The sequence below is a fragment of the Natator depressus genome, chromosome 13 (assembly GCF_965152275.1).
Source record: "Natator depressus isolate rNatDep1 chromosome 13, rNatDep2.hap1, whole genome shotgun sequence".
NCBI lineage: Eukaryota > Metazoa > Chordata > Testudines > Cheloniidae > Natator > Natator depressus.
Window position 1 is genome coordinate 18822486 of NC_134246.1, and position 15636 is coordinate 18838121.

General features: G+C 40.2%; 1 protein-coding gene across 5 annotated transcripts in view; it reads right to left on the reverse strand.

Annotated features, from left to right (window-relative positions):
• The window catches only part of EYA2 (EYA transcriptional coactivator and phosphatase 2), a 154891-nt gene that overhangs the window by 80849 nt on the left and 58406 nt on the right, over positions 1-15636 (reverse strand). For 2 of the 5 annotated variants that reach the window (XM_074970084.1, XM_074970083.1), the window contains 4 exons: positions 13971-14089; positions 8393-8438; positions 7266-7408; positions 3800-3916 (listed from right to left, as the gene is read on the reverse strand). In XM_074970084.1, coding sequence (XP_074826185.1) covers positions 3800-3916; positions 7266-7408; positions 8393-8438; positions 13971-14079 — 415 coding nt within the window. In that variant the 5' untranslated portion in view covers positions 14080-14089. Of the gene's footprint in view, positions 1-3799; positions 3917-7265; positions 7409-8392; positions 8439-9639; positions 9730-11954; positions 11997-13970; positions 14090-15636 lie in introns of those variants that run through there. The other 3 variants (XM_074970087.1, XM_074970085.1, XM_074970086.1) reach the window with 3 other exon arrangements.

Here is a 15636-nt window from a genome sequence, read left to right on the forward strand (position 1 = left end):
CGATTTGCTTAGAGTTCATGGTTTCACCAAACACTCCTGCTCATAAACTCATTTGCTAAAATATTAATGGGAAGTCAGCCCTAAATCCGGGAAATCACAGTTGAAGCTAATTCATTTACACATTTGTACTATATATATTTCAGTAATTTTACATCTTTTCCCAGGAGAACTATTTTTCTCACAAATTAAAATGCAGAACTGTCCAACATGGGGTGCTGTAAGAACCTTTCCTGATCATAGTCGTGCATGTGTCACTGTCTTTGAAGAGCCCTTTTCTCTTTTAAAATGATGTAAAATACTTTGTCCTTGATGCAGAGTTGAGAGTTTGACTTTTAAAGCCCTCCTGAGCTTTGGCTTTATAAAAAGTAAATAAATAAATTGTACTTTCAGCTGTTTTAGCCCATCACCCTGACTCACTCTGTGGGCTCAACAGCAGGGTGACCAGCGGGACTGATCTGAGCTGGGAAGAGATCCAATAAGGTCCTGGAGACAGAGTGAGCGTGGAAAGTCACTTGTTAATGTCAGGGAGAGAAAACAATCTGCCCTCACCCCCTCCCTCCCAGGAGCACTAGCGTGGGAAAGCGTGGAGTGCACATTCCTCAGTAGCAATTGGGGCAGGAAGGCTCAGAGCATCCCAGCCAAACCTTTCACCAGCACTCAGGAAAGGTAAATAAACTTTAGGTTAAAGCCCTTGTGCTCCTGAGCAGCTAGGACAAGGGGAAACAGCTTATTTATTCCTGGACAGTTTTACTGGGGACCAGCACCTGCCACTATAAAAACTCTTTTTACAGTACCGGCTTTGAGAGGCTGCCTGAAATTATCCAACTGGGGACACCAATAAAGCATTGTGAAATGATCTAACTGTACAGCATTGACACAGTGGACACTTGAAAGACTTCTGTGTGTGCAGACAAGCATGAAGTTCTTTCCAGTTCATTTTAAGTATAATTTACACTATTTGCCTGTGTCAGTAGTTTTGGACAAGTAGCATCCAGTATTTGCATTCACAAGTGATAGTGCACAAGATTCGCTCATACAAATCTCCAGATTGCACAAAGAGAGGCCATCTTTGAAAATTTTGGTCCCAAGTGAGTAACGAGTACCTTCCAAAACAACTCAGATTTTTGTAGCTAATACAAAGCACATGTGCAGACCCTCTAAAAGGTCTGAGGAAACAAAAAGTGGGCAGGAATATTACCCGCCTTACGAGACACCATTGGAAAATGCCTGTACTTTGTCAATAGCAGTTTTACAGCCATTAGCACTAAATCTCACTGAAGTTAATTGGGACACAGTACAGCTGCTACTGCTGCAAGGGGACATCAGGCCCAGCACTTCCTGACACAGATGAAGCTGCACTCAGCCCACGACATTCCCATATCTAGAGCTGATGGTAAGAACAAACGGATGCTTTTCCAACGATACACAGAAAGAAGGGTCCTTATTGCAGAACAGCATGCTTATTGTTCAGAGTTATTTTAAGACTGAGATGCAGAAAGGAGAAAGTGGAAGCAACCATTAATCCAGTGACAAGGATGGTCAGGAAGAATCCTTTACATTTCAGGACAGAATAAATATATAGCTTCCAGGGATGTGATTAGCAGTTGATAACTTCATTCTGGATTCCTCCAAATGCCCCAGTGTGAACCTGATCCAGAGTTCGCTTAAGTCAATGGGAGTCTTTCCGTTGATTCAGTGGGCTCTGTGTTAAGTACTAGATAAGGCTGATGTTTACAGCCAATTCCCCCAGTGCTCCTGTATGTACTGCCAGTGCTACTGTGGTTAAGGATTCATCAGTTTCTGCTGGCCCACATACTCTAAGGGGTGTAGTAGCACCCTACAATGAAAACTGGCTCTGATAATCTTAGCATATGACATCTCAGCCCAGGATCACCTCTCCCTTCCCAACTTCCGTAGATTATTGCTGTATCTAAATTTTAAAAAAATCTGTTTATGGTTATATGTCTATTTAGGGTTTGATTTTTTTAAATTTAAAAAGAAAAATAAAGCAGAGCAGAGGACAAGTTATACTCAGTGTGTCCGTCCATCCCTTCACGGATGGGCAGGAAAACAATTCCCTTCCTCTTTCTTTGCAGCATGTCCGTGGGTAGTTTAGCTGTAAACAGAAAAGGGCATTGTGGCCACAACAAGGCCATAGTCTAGAGATCAAAAGAAAGGACTGGAAGACAGAAGACGTGGGTTCTCTTTCCTCTCCACCACTAACTGATTATGTGACCTTGGGAAAGTCACTTAACTTTTCTGTGGTTCAGTTTCTAAAATGTGTTGAGACTCTCAGATAAAGGGGCAAGATAAGTGCAAAGCATTATCATCCTTTGTATTTTGCTTTCCCTCTCCCAGTTGAATCCTGGAGTGATTTGTTCTGACTCTCTAAATGCTTATCCTTTCCCTTCTATAACTCAGCCTCCCACAGAGCCCACACCCTTGGCTTTTTGAAGCTTGCACAGGCTAAGAAACAGCAGAAATATTTTGCATATAGATCACAAGTCCTCTCAGCATCAGTCCCTTAATGTTCATTAGTTTCATTTAGTCACAATTCTTCACATCACAGAGAAGTCACTGGCACTGTAAAATGTAGGTGCACTGAAGTCTAGTGAAGGACAAAATTCCAGGTGAGGAGGAGAAAATACTTTTTTTCATCCTGTCCAATTCAGTGCAACCTTCATATTGGACTCAAACTGGTGTGTCACTACTCTAAGTGAAAATGAAGCTACTCTCCCCTTGGATATTTTAGATTACTTCATGTGTAGGAATGACATGACCCACTTTATATCAGCAACACACTAATCAGTTCCTACACCCTATGCCCCTCACTGTAAAAAGCAACAGCGCACTGGTACATAGAACAGGAAATATGCCACAATAATTTCACTCTCCAGCTGCCAGTACATTAGATCTAATCACCACTTCCTGCAATGTTTTCTGGGCAAGCACTTTTAGATCCAGATTATTAGAGCTATTGCATAACCCAAACTGTAGCGCAGATTGCCCTCCCCCACATTTTTTTGCTTCCTGTAAGGATTTTGAAAATGAGAACACATCCCCCATCCTCTTGGTGAATGACACAAGGAAGTATTAGAAAATTAATACTATTCACTAAGGTCAGGGGCTGCAAATGCCACAGCATAAAACAGACAGAATATATAAAGTATCAAGAAAGATACTGGAAGTGAACCACTCCCAATTCAGGTATCTGACTGATAGCACCAAAATCAAATTCCACTGCATCAAAAAAATAGGCTAACAAAAAAAATCACAAATTAAATTCCAATATTTTAATGTACTTTATGAGTCTAGGACTCCACACTGAAATCAACAAATAAAAAGCAGTGTTACCAACCCTCGTGAGTCTTATGATATCTGGAAGTCTCATGATATCTGGTGTTTCTCTAAAAGCCCCTGCTCCAGGAGTCAAAGTGATTAGGTTGAAACTCAGGTTTTACTGGGTGTGTGGGAGTGGAGTAAATTTCTGGCCCTCCCCTCATAATTGTCAAGAAAAGCTTGAAAATGTGACCCAAAGCTGTGTAAAAATCTCAAGCTTTTAAAGCCAATCTCATTATTTGATTTTTGGAGCCTGACTCATCATCTATGAACACTTGGGGTTGTCAATATTGAAAATGGTTCTTCCACACTCAGCATATTTCAGATCAAAATAACAGCAATTTGGTACTCTCCTGTTTTTCTTCATATTTCCAACAGATGAAACCTGATTTTACTGCCTGGTGCTTGGAGCTGCAGACCTTAGTAGACTATAAACTGCAAGAAAATTAGCCCTACTGACCATGCATCTGGTAGGTGTACGGTGCTTGTCCTGTTGTTGGGGTACTGAAGGTGGATCCATAGCTAAGAAACCCACTCTGTCCTGGAGAATGGCTCAGACTATCTTCTGTTTTGATGCCTTTGGAGGATATAAAAGGAACCAAACGCACAATGTTAGGGTTCTGCTTGATCTCATCATATACAGGTATAACAAAAAATTTCAATGCCTTTGACATTTTAGCTAGAGTTGACACTGATCAAACTATTGTTTTTAATATTCAGTTTGGATTTAACCTTTTTTATTAGCAAACAAATCCCAATTTTTTAAAACATTTTCATTATTCACTAGTAGCATTAGCCAAATATTTTTCTGAAATAACGTATGGCCTATATGTTCACCACAAACTATTTGTGTTAACTATACTAAGTAGTCATTATTGGGTGATTGATTGCCATGATACAGTTTCTGTTCTCTGAATGGATGACTAACTTAAAGACAGGAAAATAACAAGTAATCCACTTTCCAGAAAGATTTTTTGGACAACTAAACACTTGTGCCAAACTTCATTAAACTTTTGCAGTTGTGAACATACTGAGGGGTTCTCAGAATGCTGGTAATTGCTAACAACATGATCACATGAATTATAGTAAACTAAACTCAGTTACTTCTATTCACGTAAACATTCATGATTGAAAGATTTTTTTAAATTAAATTATTTCATCAGCTCCATTTAGAATGAGATAACGCAATATTTGTCAGCAAGTCATATTGGAGGGATATCAGTTAGGTGTGAACACTAGATAGTCACATATAGTTAACAATTGTAAAGCTGAGCAATGCACAAATCCCTAGAAAAATCTCCTTGGTACTAAAATCAGGCAATTAAAATGCATGTCAAATCACAGAAGGAGCAACACTAACTGAATTTAACATTGCAAGATGGAACCTTCGCAGGCAGTGAAAGGGTCTGATATTTTATCACCCGGGCCTGCTGAGATCATGCTGCTGTATTTTTAAAGTAAATAGCTGAAAGGTGTGTCTTTTTTACAAACCTTTTGGGTCTGGTCCTCTGCCTCTTTGCATGTGTATTTGCACAAAACAAAATATGGTCACAAAACACACCCTGAGTGCCACGGTTAAACAAAGAGACTATTGATGGTCTGCTCTTGGATTTATGAGCTGCCCAGGTTGCTGCCATTTTTGTGCACTTCTGGGCAAACCATCCAAAGCAACATCAAATTAATTTGGCTTCAGCCAACCAAGTTGTTGCTGTCTATCTTGGCCAATTCCTTCAATGTGAGAAAGCACAGTGAGTCTGCACTCGCTGAGGGTGGGAGTAAATTTTACTGAATAGCTTCTCCTGGGACAAAGTCACGTATTTCTAAGGAGAAACAATCAATGTTAGATGAAATGCATGCAATTTAAATGCAGATTACCAATGGGATAACAACATTCCATACTGAAACCCAGGAAATTTGTTTGGACAATGAGCAAGTGCGGGCTGTGGTAGGTGTCAGGCTCCCTTATTGCTGGTAGAGCCTGTCTGCTAGGGGGTTTGCGGGTGTGCGCAAAGAGAAACTGTTTTTCATAACATCACATTTGTTTTTCAATTACATCAGCACCATGCATGTGAACACTCAACCTATTACAGCCCTGATCACAATTAATCTTCAGTGACTGGGCCTTTCTGGAAGTCTAAAAATTGTTGTCAGACAGCGAAATAACTTAGCACCAAATTAATTTCCACACAATGCTCTGTTTTGTCTAGAAACTGGCCTAGTTTTATTTTTTGTGTCTAAAAACAATACTGCTTCATTGTTCTTGGTCGTCAGCCAGGTGGGATTTCTCATATACAGTATCATATATATTATTGAGGGTGGGGGCAAGGGAGGGAAACCACTCTTCAAGGATGGTAATAGGTAATCTACAGGATTTATAAGCAGTATGCGGGCCTGACATGTGTGTGCCCTAAAGACGCTAGCCAGTAGCAAATGGCTATATTTTCACCTGCTCTAACAGGGACAACTGTTCAGAGTTTGCCTTGGAAACCATCCAGCTGATACATTTGTGTTTGTAATTCCAGAAAATCAACTCAAAACATTCCTCTAATCGTCATGATAGATTTTACTTTCCCAAGCCTGTTACCCAGACCTTTCACAGATTGTTAGGTTGGAGTTTTCCTGAACTAAAAACTTTGTCAATAGCTGTGTAACAGGTTTGTGTTTTTATGGCTATATGTTGGGAAGCAATACTGTACTTACCAAATAAACAAGGGCATGGGAGCTCAAAGACTGTCAAAACTGACTGTAGGATTGGAAGCAAAACCACACAGCAGTTTTGGGTAGTACTGAATATGCTATAAGCATGTGAATAGCACAATTCCAGTAGCAAGTAGATCTACTGAAGCTTTATAGTGTGACTGAAAATAATCAAACCCACTAAATAGATCTCACATGACATCAATTTACACAGAATGGAGACTGGCTCCCCTTCAATTTGAACACACAGAGGAGGTGGAACAGATTCTTAGATGTTGAAATGGTAAGACAGCCTCAGGAAAAAATCTGCTTTCCATTATCTTTACTATACTGTATGTCTGAAAACATTTATTGTATTTACATTTAGAATATATATGCAATATTTAATAATAATACCTTGCAAATGTATTAGTATCTCTAATCACAAAGCATTGTGTAGTACAGAGATCATTTCACCCACCACTTGTTAAATTTACTCATCTGCAGTGTAATAACCATTCTGTATCATCAGTGATACACACAAGTTTTTAGGAAGGAAATGAAGACTGGCCCATGTAACTGAAACTGCAAAGGGAACGTAGGGAGGCAAAGCACAGTTTGCAAAAGTAGATTTTTTTTACCACCCCACCTCCCCTCCCAATCTTGCAAGCCTGGACATACAGGTCTAGATCCTCTGCTGATGTAAAGCAGCATAGCTCCCACTGCAGTCCAGTGAGGCTATGCCAGTTTGCGCCAGTTGAGGATTTACCCCAAGGTCTCTAATGGTCACAAGTGTTCAGAGCCTTATTACAAAGATGGTACCTCCAAGAGAAAAGCACTTTCTAGGAGGCTGGCCTCAGTACTGAGTCACAGGAAACTTCACCAGCTACGGACTCCCTACTGTCATGCTTTGCAGCACCTGGATTTTTCCAGGATATCTCCTATTCTGCTGCTGCCCAGGTCCAACCCTACTTAGTTTATAGGATTATAACTCAGGCTAGTATGTGCCTTTCCACTTGAGCTGAATATCTGGAGAGCACAGAGGAAAGTCTTTCTAAAACTTTTGACAAATCTGAATTTTTCTCCAAGCCAAAAAAGAAAAGGAAAAAACCCCAGCCACTGTAGAATTAAAGAGTTTTTGACTGGAAGGTTTAATCATTAAGTATGCTCTTTTTGGGTCAGAAGAATAAGACATTCTCTAGTGAAAGCAGAAGCTCTTAGAGATAACCTAACAAAGTAAGATTACTCACTGTAGGAGGGTATTCCATAAGGTTGTCCTGGTGGAGGGTATGCAGCGTAAGTAGCGGCTTGCTGGATTCCTGCACTGTACTGGGTCTGTCCATAGGTTGCCATTGTTGGAAAAGATGGGACTGTCACTATATGGGGATGATGTCTGTTCAGAACAAGAAAACAGACTGTCTATGGCAATACTAATCGTATGTGGTTTTCTAGAGTAATCTCACTAATCTGGCTGCAAAATCTTCCAGTGACATATTTGACTAGAATGGCTACACGTGATGTTATTCTACATATTATAGGCATATAAAATATGCCACACTGGGTCAGACCGTTTGCTCAAGTACCCCACTTCTGGCAGTGGGCTACAGAGATATCACTAAGTGAGAGGGCACAATGCCATCCTAATGCTTGGTCAGTGCTATAACCTCGGGCGGCACAAAATATTTGTCACTTTTTAAAATTGTTGCAATCTGTGATTTTCAGGTTTCATTTCAAAGTCACAAAAACAATCCAGTTTCCTGGAACACCTTTGAAATGTCACATTTTCCTCTGTAGTCACTTATAAATGATCCTATGTTCAAAATGATAAGATCTGCATTCCCGGGGTAGAAATGAGTTGTATGGAGAACCTCCAAGTCTCTTTGACTCCCTGTCCAACTTGATTAATAAATGGTTTTCTGGGGCTAACACCAGGTCTACTCTACAAACGTTTGAAGGCACAGCTGTATTGGTCAGAGGTGTGGTGAGGAGTTCTCTGACTGACATAGCTGTGCTGGCAAAAGCCCCTAATATAGCATCTTGCTAAAACTGTACTTTTGTTTGTATAGTTTATTTGGCTCGGGGGGTGGGGGGTGTGTGGAGGGAAATAAGCTATACTGGCAAAAGCACAAGAAGCTTCACCGGTATAACAGCATCTACACTAGGGGTGATTTTGCTGGGATAGGATACCAGTATAGCTATGCCAGCCAGGGGCTCCTAGGGCAGATCTGGCCTGCGACTTGCAGTAGAACAGGTGCAAAGGCTGAAGGATCATGTTCTTCAGGCTTTTCAAGGTTGCAGGGGCCCCCCCCTCAAAATGGTTAATCAGCAAAACAAAGTGTATAATCTATAGTACTTGAACGCTGTCAGACACACTCACTCTGTGGAGTAGAGATGGAGAGGACACTGTGATGCTGCTTTGTTACCTGAAAAACAAAATTAAAGTGTCTCTGGTTTTCAGTAACATTCTGTTATATGGCTAAGTTGATGCCACTGTTCTGATCATTGCTAGACACAGAAATGTACACAATAACTAGACGAATATTTGTATTGAAATCCTCAAAGACTTTTAAGGCAATTATGAGAAACTACACAGTAACTTTCCATTTTAATGCTAATTAATAAAATCAGCTTTATGTGCACCCAGGAACCTATCAATTGATTGACTAATCTACCGGGTTTTTCTTGATGTAAGTATGGAGCCACATAATGATGGTGGGCCCAGTTCTGCAGCCATCAGCAGTCCCAGTGATTTCACTACCACTACCCATGTTGACTACTCAGCAATGCATGATTTCAATAGGACTACTCATGTGACAAGGGTTGCAAAAGCAACCTCTTTAGTTGTGAAATGACATTTACAAAACACACCATGTTCTGTCTTTAAAATTTCTTTTGTATTCCCACCATTCGGTGTCCCACTTTTTTAAAATGTATCAGGACAAAGATTCTTTAAGTTTTCATCTCTCCTTGTACTGGATCTTGGAAGACAATTATTGCCTAGCCCGTTGATTACAATATTAGCATAGCACTGAAAACTGGTAACACAAGTGAACACACATAGGTTGCCTTCCCACACACCATATGTTTATATCCAGCAAAATCAATAAAATCTCTTTTAGAGGCAAATTTAGGTTTAAGTAAGACTAAAAAAAAACCTGTTAGGTTAACTTCTGAGTTGCCTGATGCCACAGGCATGCATTCAGCAGGACACACAACAGCGTGTCCTGCTATACCAGACACGCATGCATTGGGGTGCACTCACAATGCCACCTTGTGTACTAAGCAGAATGCTTCAACAATGCCATCCAACGTGCTAGGTCCCAATTCCTAACTGAGGCCTTCAGATGTTACAGCACTATAAACAATAAATCATAATCAGTAATGTCAGGCAGGACACATCCACCATGTTCCTGATGTCAACAGTGCTATCCAACATGCCAGGCTAACTGCACACTGTGCCAGGGAGTGCACATCTAATGTCATATTGCCCAGCATCATTTAATGTGTCCGGGAGAACACGCATGACCATTACATTACAGGGGCAGCCCCAGTGCTGGCATTACTATGAGATTTGCTATGCAGGATTCATAATTCACCCAACTTGTCAGGCAGAACAGAACGCACCTGCACTGCAGGCCCCACAAACCAGAGAGGGGGCACCTGCAGCGCCTCCCAGTGCATGCAAGTTGCCATGTGACACAGGAGGTAGGAAGCATCTGCAGCACAATCCAATGCATCAGCTAGGACACACCCGCAATGCTACAAGAGAATTATCCTCATTAGGAAGTCACCTAAAATTATACGACTTCAGTGTGCTCAGCGATGCATAAGTTAGTGAATTAAACATTTTAAACATGTTTTATTTAATGAAATATGCAAATATGTATAAACTCGAAATATATGGAAATAATCCTATGGGCTCAAGTAACTTGTCATTCCATTAATCTAGAGAGAACATTTCCAAAATATACAGCATGCCGTTATATAAAAGATTCATCTTTCCCAGTCCCCTCTCCAGCTCTCTCCTGGAAATTAAATTATACTCCACCCCCCCCCCCCGGCCAGCTTTTTTCATGGTGGTTTATGTGGTTTTATCATGCTTATTCTAAAATTCGGATTAAATTGAGGTATTAAGAAAAAAGACATTAAACCCAATGGAATTTTTTAATTACAGACTTAATTAAAAATTATTTGTATCTATTGTAATTTTTCTGTTTCCTTGTTTATGGGGAGCCATGAACATGTTAACAGTGGAATGGGTACTTGAAAAACAAAATTATTATTAATAGTAATTAAAAGGGAAATTATTCTCTTTCTAAATTTTAAATGTGTATATTCTCCTTCAATAACATTATTACTACAAATGATTAAACAGATGCATTTCCTGAAAAATAATTATTTATTAGAGCTGCTCAAAAGATGGGAACATTTCTATGAACATTTTTGTAAACAATTCATTCCTTGTTTGGTCAAAGTTTCGAATAGTCTAAGAAAAGTTTACTCAAAAAAAATCAACATTCACAAAATGTATACAACTTATTTATTATTTACTCATCTGTCTATTTATGTAGTTGTGTCAATGTTTTTATAGAGGTTAGAAGTCAACTACTTTAGAGCTTAAGTGACTGTACTTAAATCCTTATTGCCATATTTAGGCATCTAAAGGAAAGGTGCCTCTTTCCAGAGATGCTACAGAAACTCCCCCTACTCTTCTCATTTGCTGTCACAACACCCTATCATTCAGGCCCGAAAGCTGAAGTCATCTTTGACTGCTCTCTCTCTCTTGCCCCACACATTGAAGACATGCCCAGATTCTCCCACTTCCCTCCCACACAATGTCTATGACACATCTTTTTTTCCCTATGCCTTTCAACCCCCCAATTTGATTCCTGTAACCTCTTTCCTTCTGGTTTCCCTGACACATCACCTGCCCTCTCCCCATCCAGGACATAACAAGCATAGCTACTGAGATCATATTCCTTGCTAATTGCTCAGACCGTATCACCTCCCTCTTTGAATCCCTACTCCACTATGTGCCACTTTCTCCCCAACCTCTTCAGCATCTAATTCAGCTTCTTGTCCTTCCCTTCAGAGCCCTTCCTGATTCCACTCCTCTCTACCATCCTCCACACCTCCCCTAACCCTCTTCCTTCTGCCAGTTATGTCACCCTTGACACAGTGAGTGAAATCCTGACTCCATTGAAGTCAATGGCAAAACTACCATTCACTTCAATGGGGCCAGGATTTCACCCCACTCTTAGTTCACTGCCCCCACAGCCATCTGCATCCAAGCTATCTGCTCCATATGGAAAGCTCTTCCTGTGCTAACCCACAGACACTACCCTCTCCACATCCAAATCCACCCTAAAGGACCAGTTCTACCATGATGTCTAGGAGAAACTTGTCAGCTGATAATGGCAAGGTAACTGTCGACTCAGGTCCTATGCCTTTTAAAAAGGAAAAACCATTGGGCTACCTGACATTGTATTTAATGATGCATCTTTTTGTCCTACCCCTCATTAGTCTGCCTGTACCTCTCACATTTTAGACTGTAATGTTTTCCAGGCAGGGTATAGCACATTATCTGTTTGTACAGCACGTACTGCACGGGGCGGTATTGATGGAAACAAAATAACAGTAATAACTCCTCCAATGGCCTTGGACAAATCGTTTAGGTTAAGGTGGGATTCTCACAGCAACCTAAAGGAATCGGACATCCCCCTTGGAGTTGAGCACTTAAATCCCTGAGGCTTTTTTGAACATCCCAGCCCTCACCTCTCTGCCTCAGTTTCTCCATCTGTAATATGAGGATGATACTGACCTACCACACTGGGGTGTGACTGTAAGGATTATTTCATGTTTGTAAAACATTGTAAAAAAGACGTATTAGTGACAAGGAGATATAGGAGAAAGATTCTGTTTAAAAAAGTAGGGCTTACCTGATTCAACGATTTCACTATGAGCAATTTGCTTGGACTTACCTGCAAGAAAGTTTTTAATACAATTAGATTTTAGATTTTGAAAATAAATTCTTACTCTTTCTATAGCCTAGACCCTTTTTCCCCTAATAACACTGTATTTTTGTAAAATACATCCTTTCTGTTTTTCATTTTTTAATGCCTTTGTGTTTGAAAATGGTAGGAGAACTAACAGGCCAACAGCAGCAGGTTCGTTTTATTGCTGCATATTTTTTAAGATTAAAAGCAGGCTCAGGGTTGAATATGTATTCAATACATTCTTTCAGAATGAGAAATAGGCACTTATTGTGGGGGTATGCATGTCCATGTATAACGTGTTACTACACTGTTTTGGACCATTACTTTAGAATACTGTCCTTTTTTAATAGGATACTTTTATTACTTGTACTTTGTGTCCTAAAGGAAAATGTAAAGTCAATTAAAATATAAACATTTTGATCCAAATATTCAGGATTTCATACTCTGGGTGAATCTGCATGTACAATTACTATGATGTCACATCCAGTGACAGCAATTGCACACGAAAATGACCACACAGACAGCTAACTGGACGTCTGCATGCACAAGCATTGCAACTGAACTTGCAGCTGTGACAATTCCATGTGAAACTCAGGCACATAAATTTGTATCCATTTTTGCAGATGAAACTCTGGAAATCTGCACCCTAACGTTTGCACAAATATTTTCATTTCCCCCAAATCAATAAGTAACATTTTCAAGTGAAAGAATATAACATACAATGTTGTTTCGGGGAGCTTCTCATAACATGCAAAAAGAAATAGCTACAATATTTCTGGTAGAAATCCATTAACATTAGCTGTCACTAGCACAACAGTGTTCAAGTGCAGAGCTTTTCCTGCAATGACTCTTATATAGCACAATAAAAGTTGGTAACACTTTACAGACATATGAGAAGAAAATGTCTTTGCCCCAAGGAGTCTGTAAGTTTTAGCTCCAACACTTCTATAAATATATACATTTTAAAGGTATTTCCTATAGATTCTGATCCTTCCAACAAACCTTTTGAATTGGTGGTCATGCTATACATGCTTCGATCCAACTTAATTCCTAAAGGCTCAACAAACACAGATACAACATGTGGCTTCTAACACACGCAGCCAACATACAGTGGCTTCTAACACCCTGCAAATAAAGAGTTAAACACGATAGTTAAACATAATAGTCAGTGCCTTTTGCTAACTCTGCTCCAACAGGAAGGCTGAGGGATCCTGACCACAGCAAACAATAGCTGGAACTGTACTGGCGAGAACTAGTTTGGCTGCATCATTTGCCAATAATTTTAAAAACAGATTTAACATTCTTCTGTTTCCTTCACTTGAACAGTATAATGGGAGAGATGGCGGGGGGAGGGGAGGAGAAGGAGGAGGGCAGATAAGTTTCCATCATAGCCTCAACCACTGAAAGAATTTGCCCCTTGGTACCTGCCAAATATGAAACTCCATACCACAGATCTGGGGAGTGACTGTTCAGAAATGACAGCAATGATCTCAGCTCGACATGAAGTGTGGCACAGCAACTGCTTTGGTAAAATGTTTCCTATTTGCATTCTGGGCGATTAGGAATGGCAGCCTCTGTGCTTTCACCCCTTCTCTCCTCCGAACAGCAACATGACTACTAGAACTCGGGGTTCAAATTAATGCTACCCTTAGGGGCTGATGGATTGGTGGGGGCCAAAAATAAAACAGCCAACGATGATTTAAAATACACTTTTATACACACGTTATTCTGATGTGCATGTATGTCTATGATTTCATTTCTAATTGCATTCAAATCAGATTCAAACATCACCGGACTTGTTACAAAAACATCAAATAGAAATTTTAACTGCTTCTTGCATCAAAGGACTAATTCTTACAAGCACAGGCCTCATACCTGGTCAGTTCCTTTTGTTGTTGTATATACCCCTGATGCTAACAGTCTAAAGTTAATAAACCATAAGCAGAAGAGGCAGCCTACCTTCTATGTCATCTGGAGCTGTGGCATAAATGTTAGAAAGGTTAAGCTTCAGTCTGTCGGGACACTGTCTGTTTACAGTCAGGCTGGGTGATATCACTAGATCTAGCATTTCCTTATACCTGAAGGAAAACAAAGGAACATATAATTTATTCATTAATTATGCATGCTTGCTAATGATTCCATTTTATCCCTAAGAGTATAAATATTAAAGCTGATTACCTAAACCCAAGCTTCATATAAATTCTACATAATAACGTTCACTAAAGTTTTCATCAAAGGGAAATGCTGAATTAAAATGAAGTATTTGTTTCCTTGGAGATTACACCCATTTGATTAATGTTTCTCTCTCTTCCTGGATTTTGCCATCACAAAATTAAATTTCTGAATCTCTTAAATGCCGTCAGAACAAGCAATATATTTAAGTATTAACCACACCTCCTTATGTGTGCAGTGGTATCTGATAAGGCTCTGGGAATAAGAATTAAGGGCTGAATATGAAGTTGAGGGCAGTTAACTATATTACCCAGCCTTAAGATATAACAAGAAGAAAGTTATTACTTGTGATGGGAGAGATTCGAAGATCCAGGTTAATCCTGATAACTTTTGGATGTTTCTCCGAAAGCCACTCCAAACCTCTCTGTTCTGACCATCAGGTGGCAAAGTTACACAAGAACAGTCTCTCTCTTGAAAGTCACCTGATTTTGGTTAAGCTGGAAATGCCACAGGAGCAATTGCTGTCATGTGGGGTTTAAGTTTTCAGATGAAACCAGATATACGTATATATAAAACATCCACACAATGGTAATATAATACATGATAACAACAGATCAGATAAACTAGTGCAGATAAAATAAGGACCACCACCAGGAACATTACTCAAAACTCAACACACACACACACACAGAGTACGTGTGTGAATACCAATCTAAACACTACATTTCAAACTTAACTTCAAGCACCTACGCTTTCAGAAGTGCTCCCAAGACCTCCCTTTGAACTACAGTTGCTCACCACCTTTGGAATTTCAGGCTACTTTTTTATGGGTTTAGGTGCTTAACTTTGGGCACCTAAGTTTGAAAATTTTGGCCACTGTGATCGGGGTAGACACAACTAGGGACCCATATGTCACTTTAGAAAGGTGCAGGCAGTTTTACATAAAATAAGTTTCATAGACATCAATCTTCTACAAAGATCGGCAGTAGGAATAAGTCACTTGTTTCCTGTGCGGACATGGAAACCTCCCCTAAGTTTTGAACTTTGAAGAAATCCAGTGGCCTACGAGGGAAACCCAGTGGCCTTAGAAATTCCAGAGCTAAATGGGTAAAGATGAACTGTTTACAAAAACAGATCGAAGGATTCAAAGACACTGCACTATTTTTTTCCCTTTGCGCTTCGCAGCCATACAAGCAGCTTGCACCATTTGTCAGGCTTGTCCTCACTCCAGTCCCCCTGAGGCTATCGCATTAAGAGAAAGCATGATTCTGCTTTTAGAGAAGCGTTCCAGAGCAGGGACAGGGAGCAGAACCTGGGAGATGACAGCTGTGGGGATAGGGAGTGGGGGGAGGGGAGAAGTACTTCAAAAGGCTCCCACTGCTGTGAATGGATCAGAAGCATACGGAGGGTCCCAAGTCAGGGTTTGAACCAGCTCACCTTTCTATTTACCGCT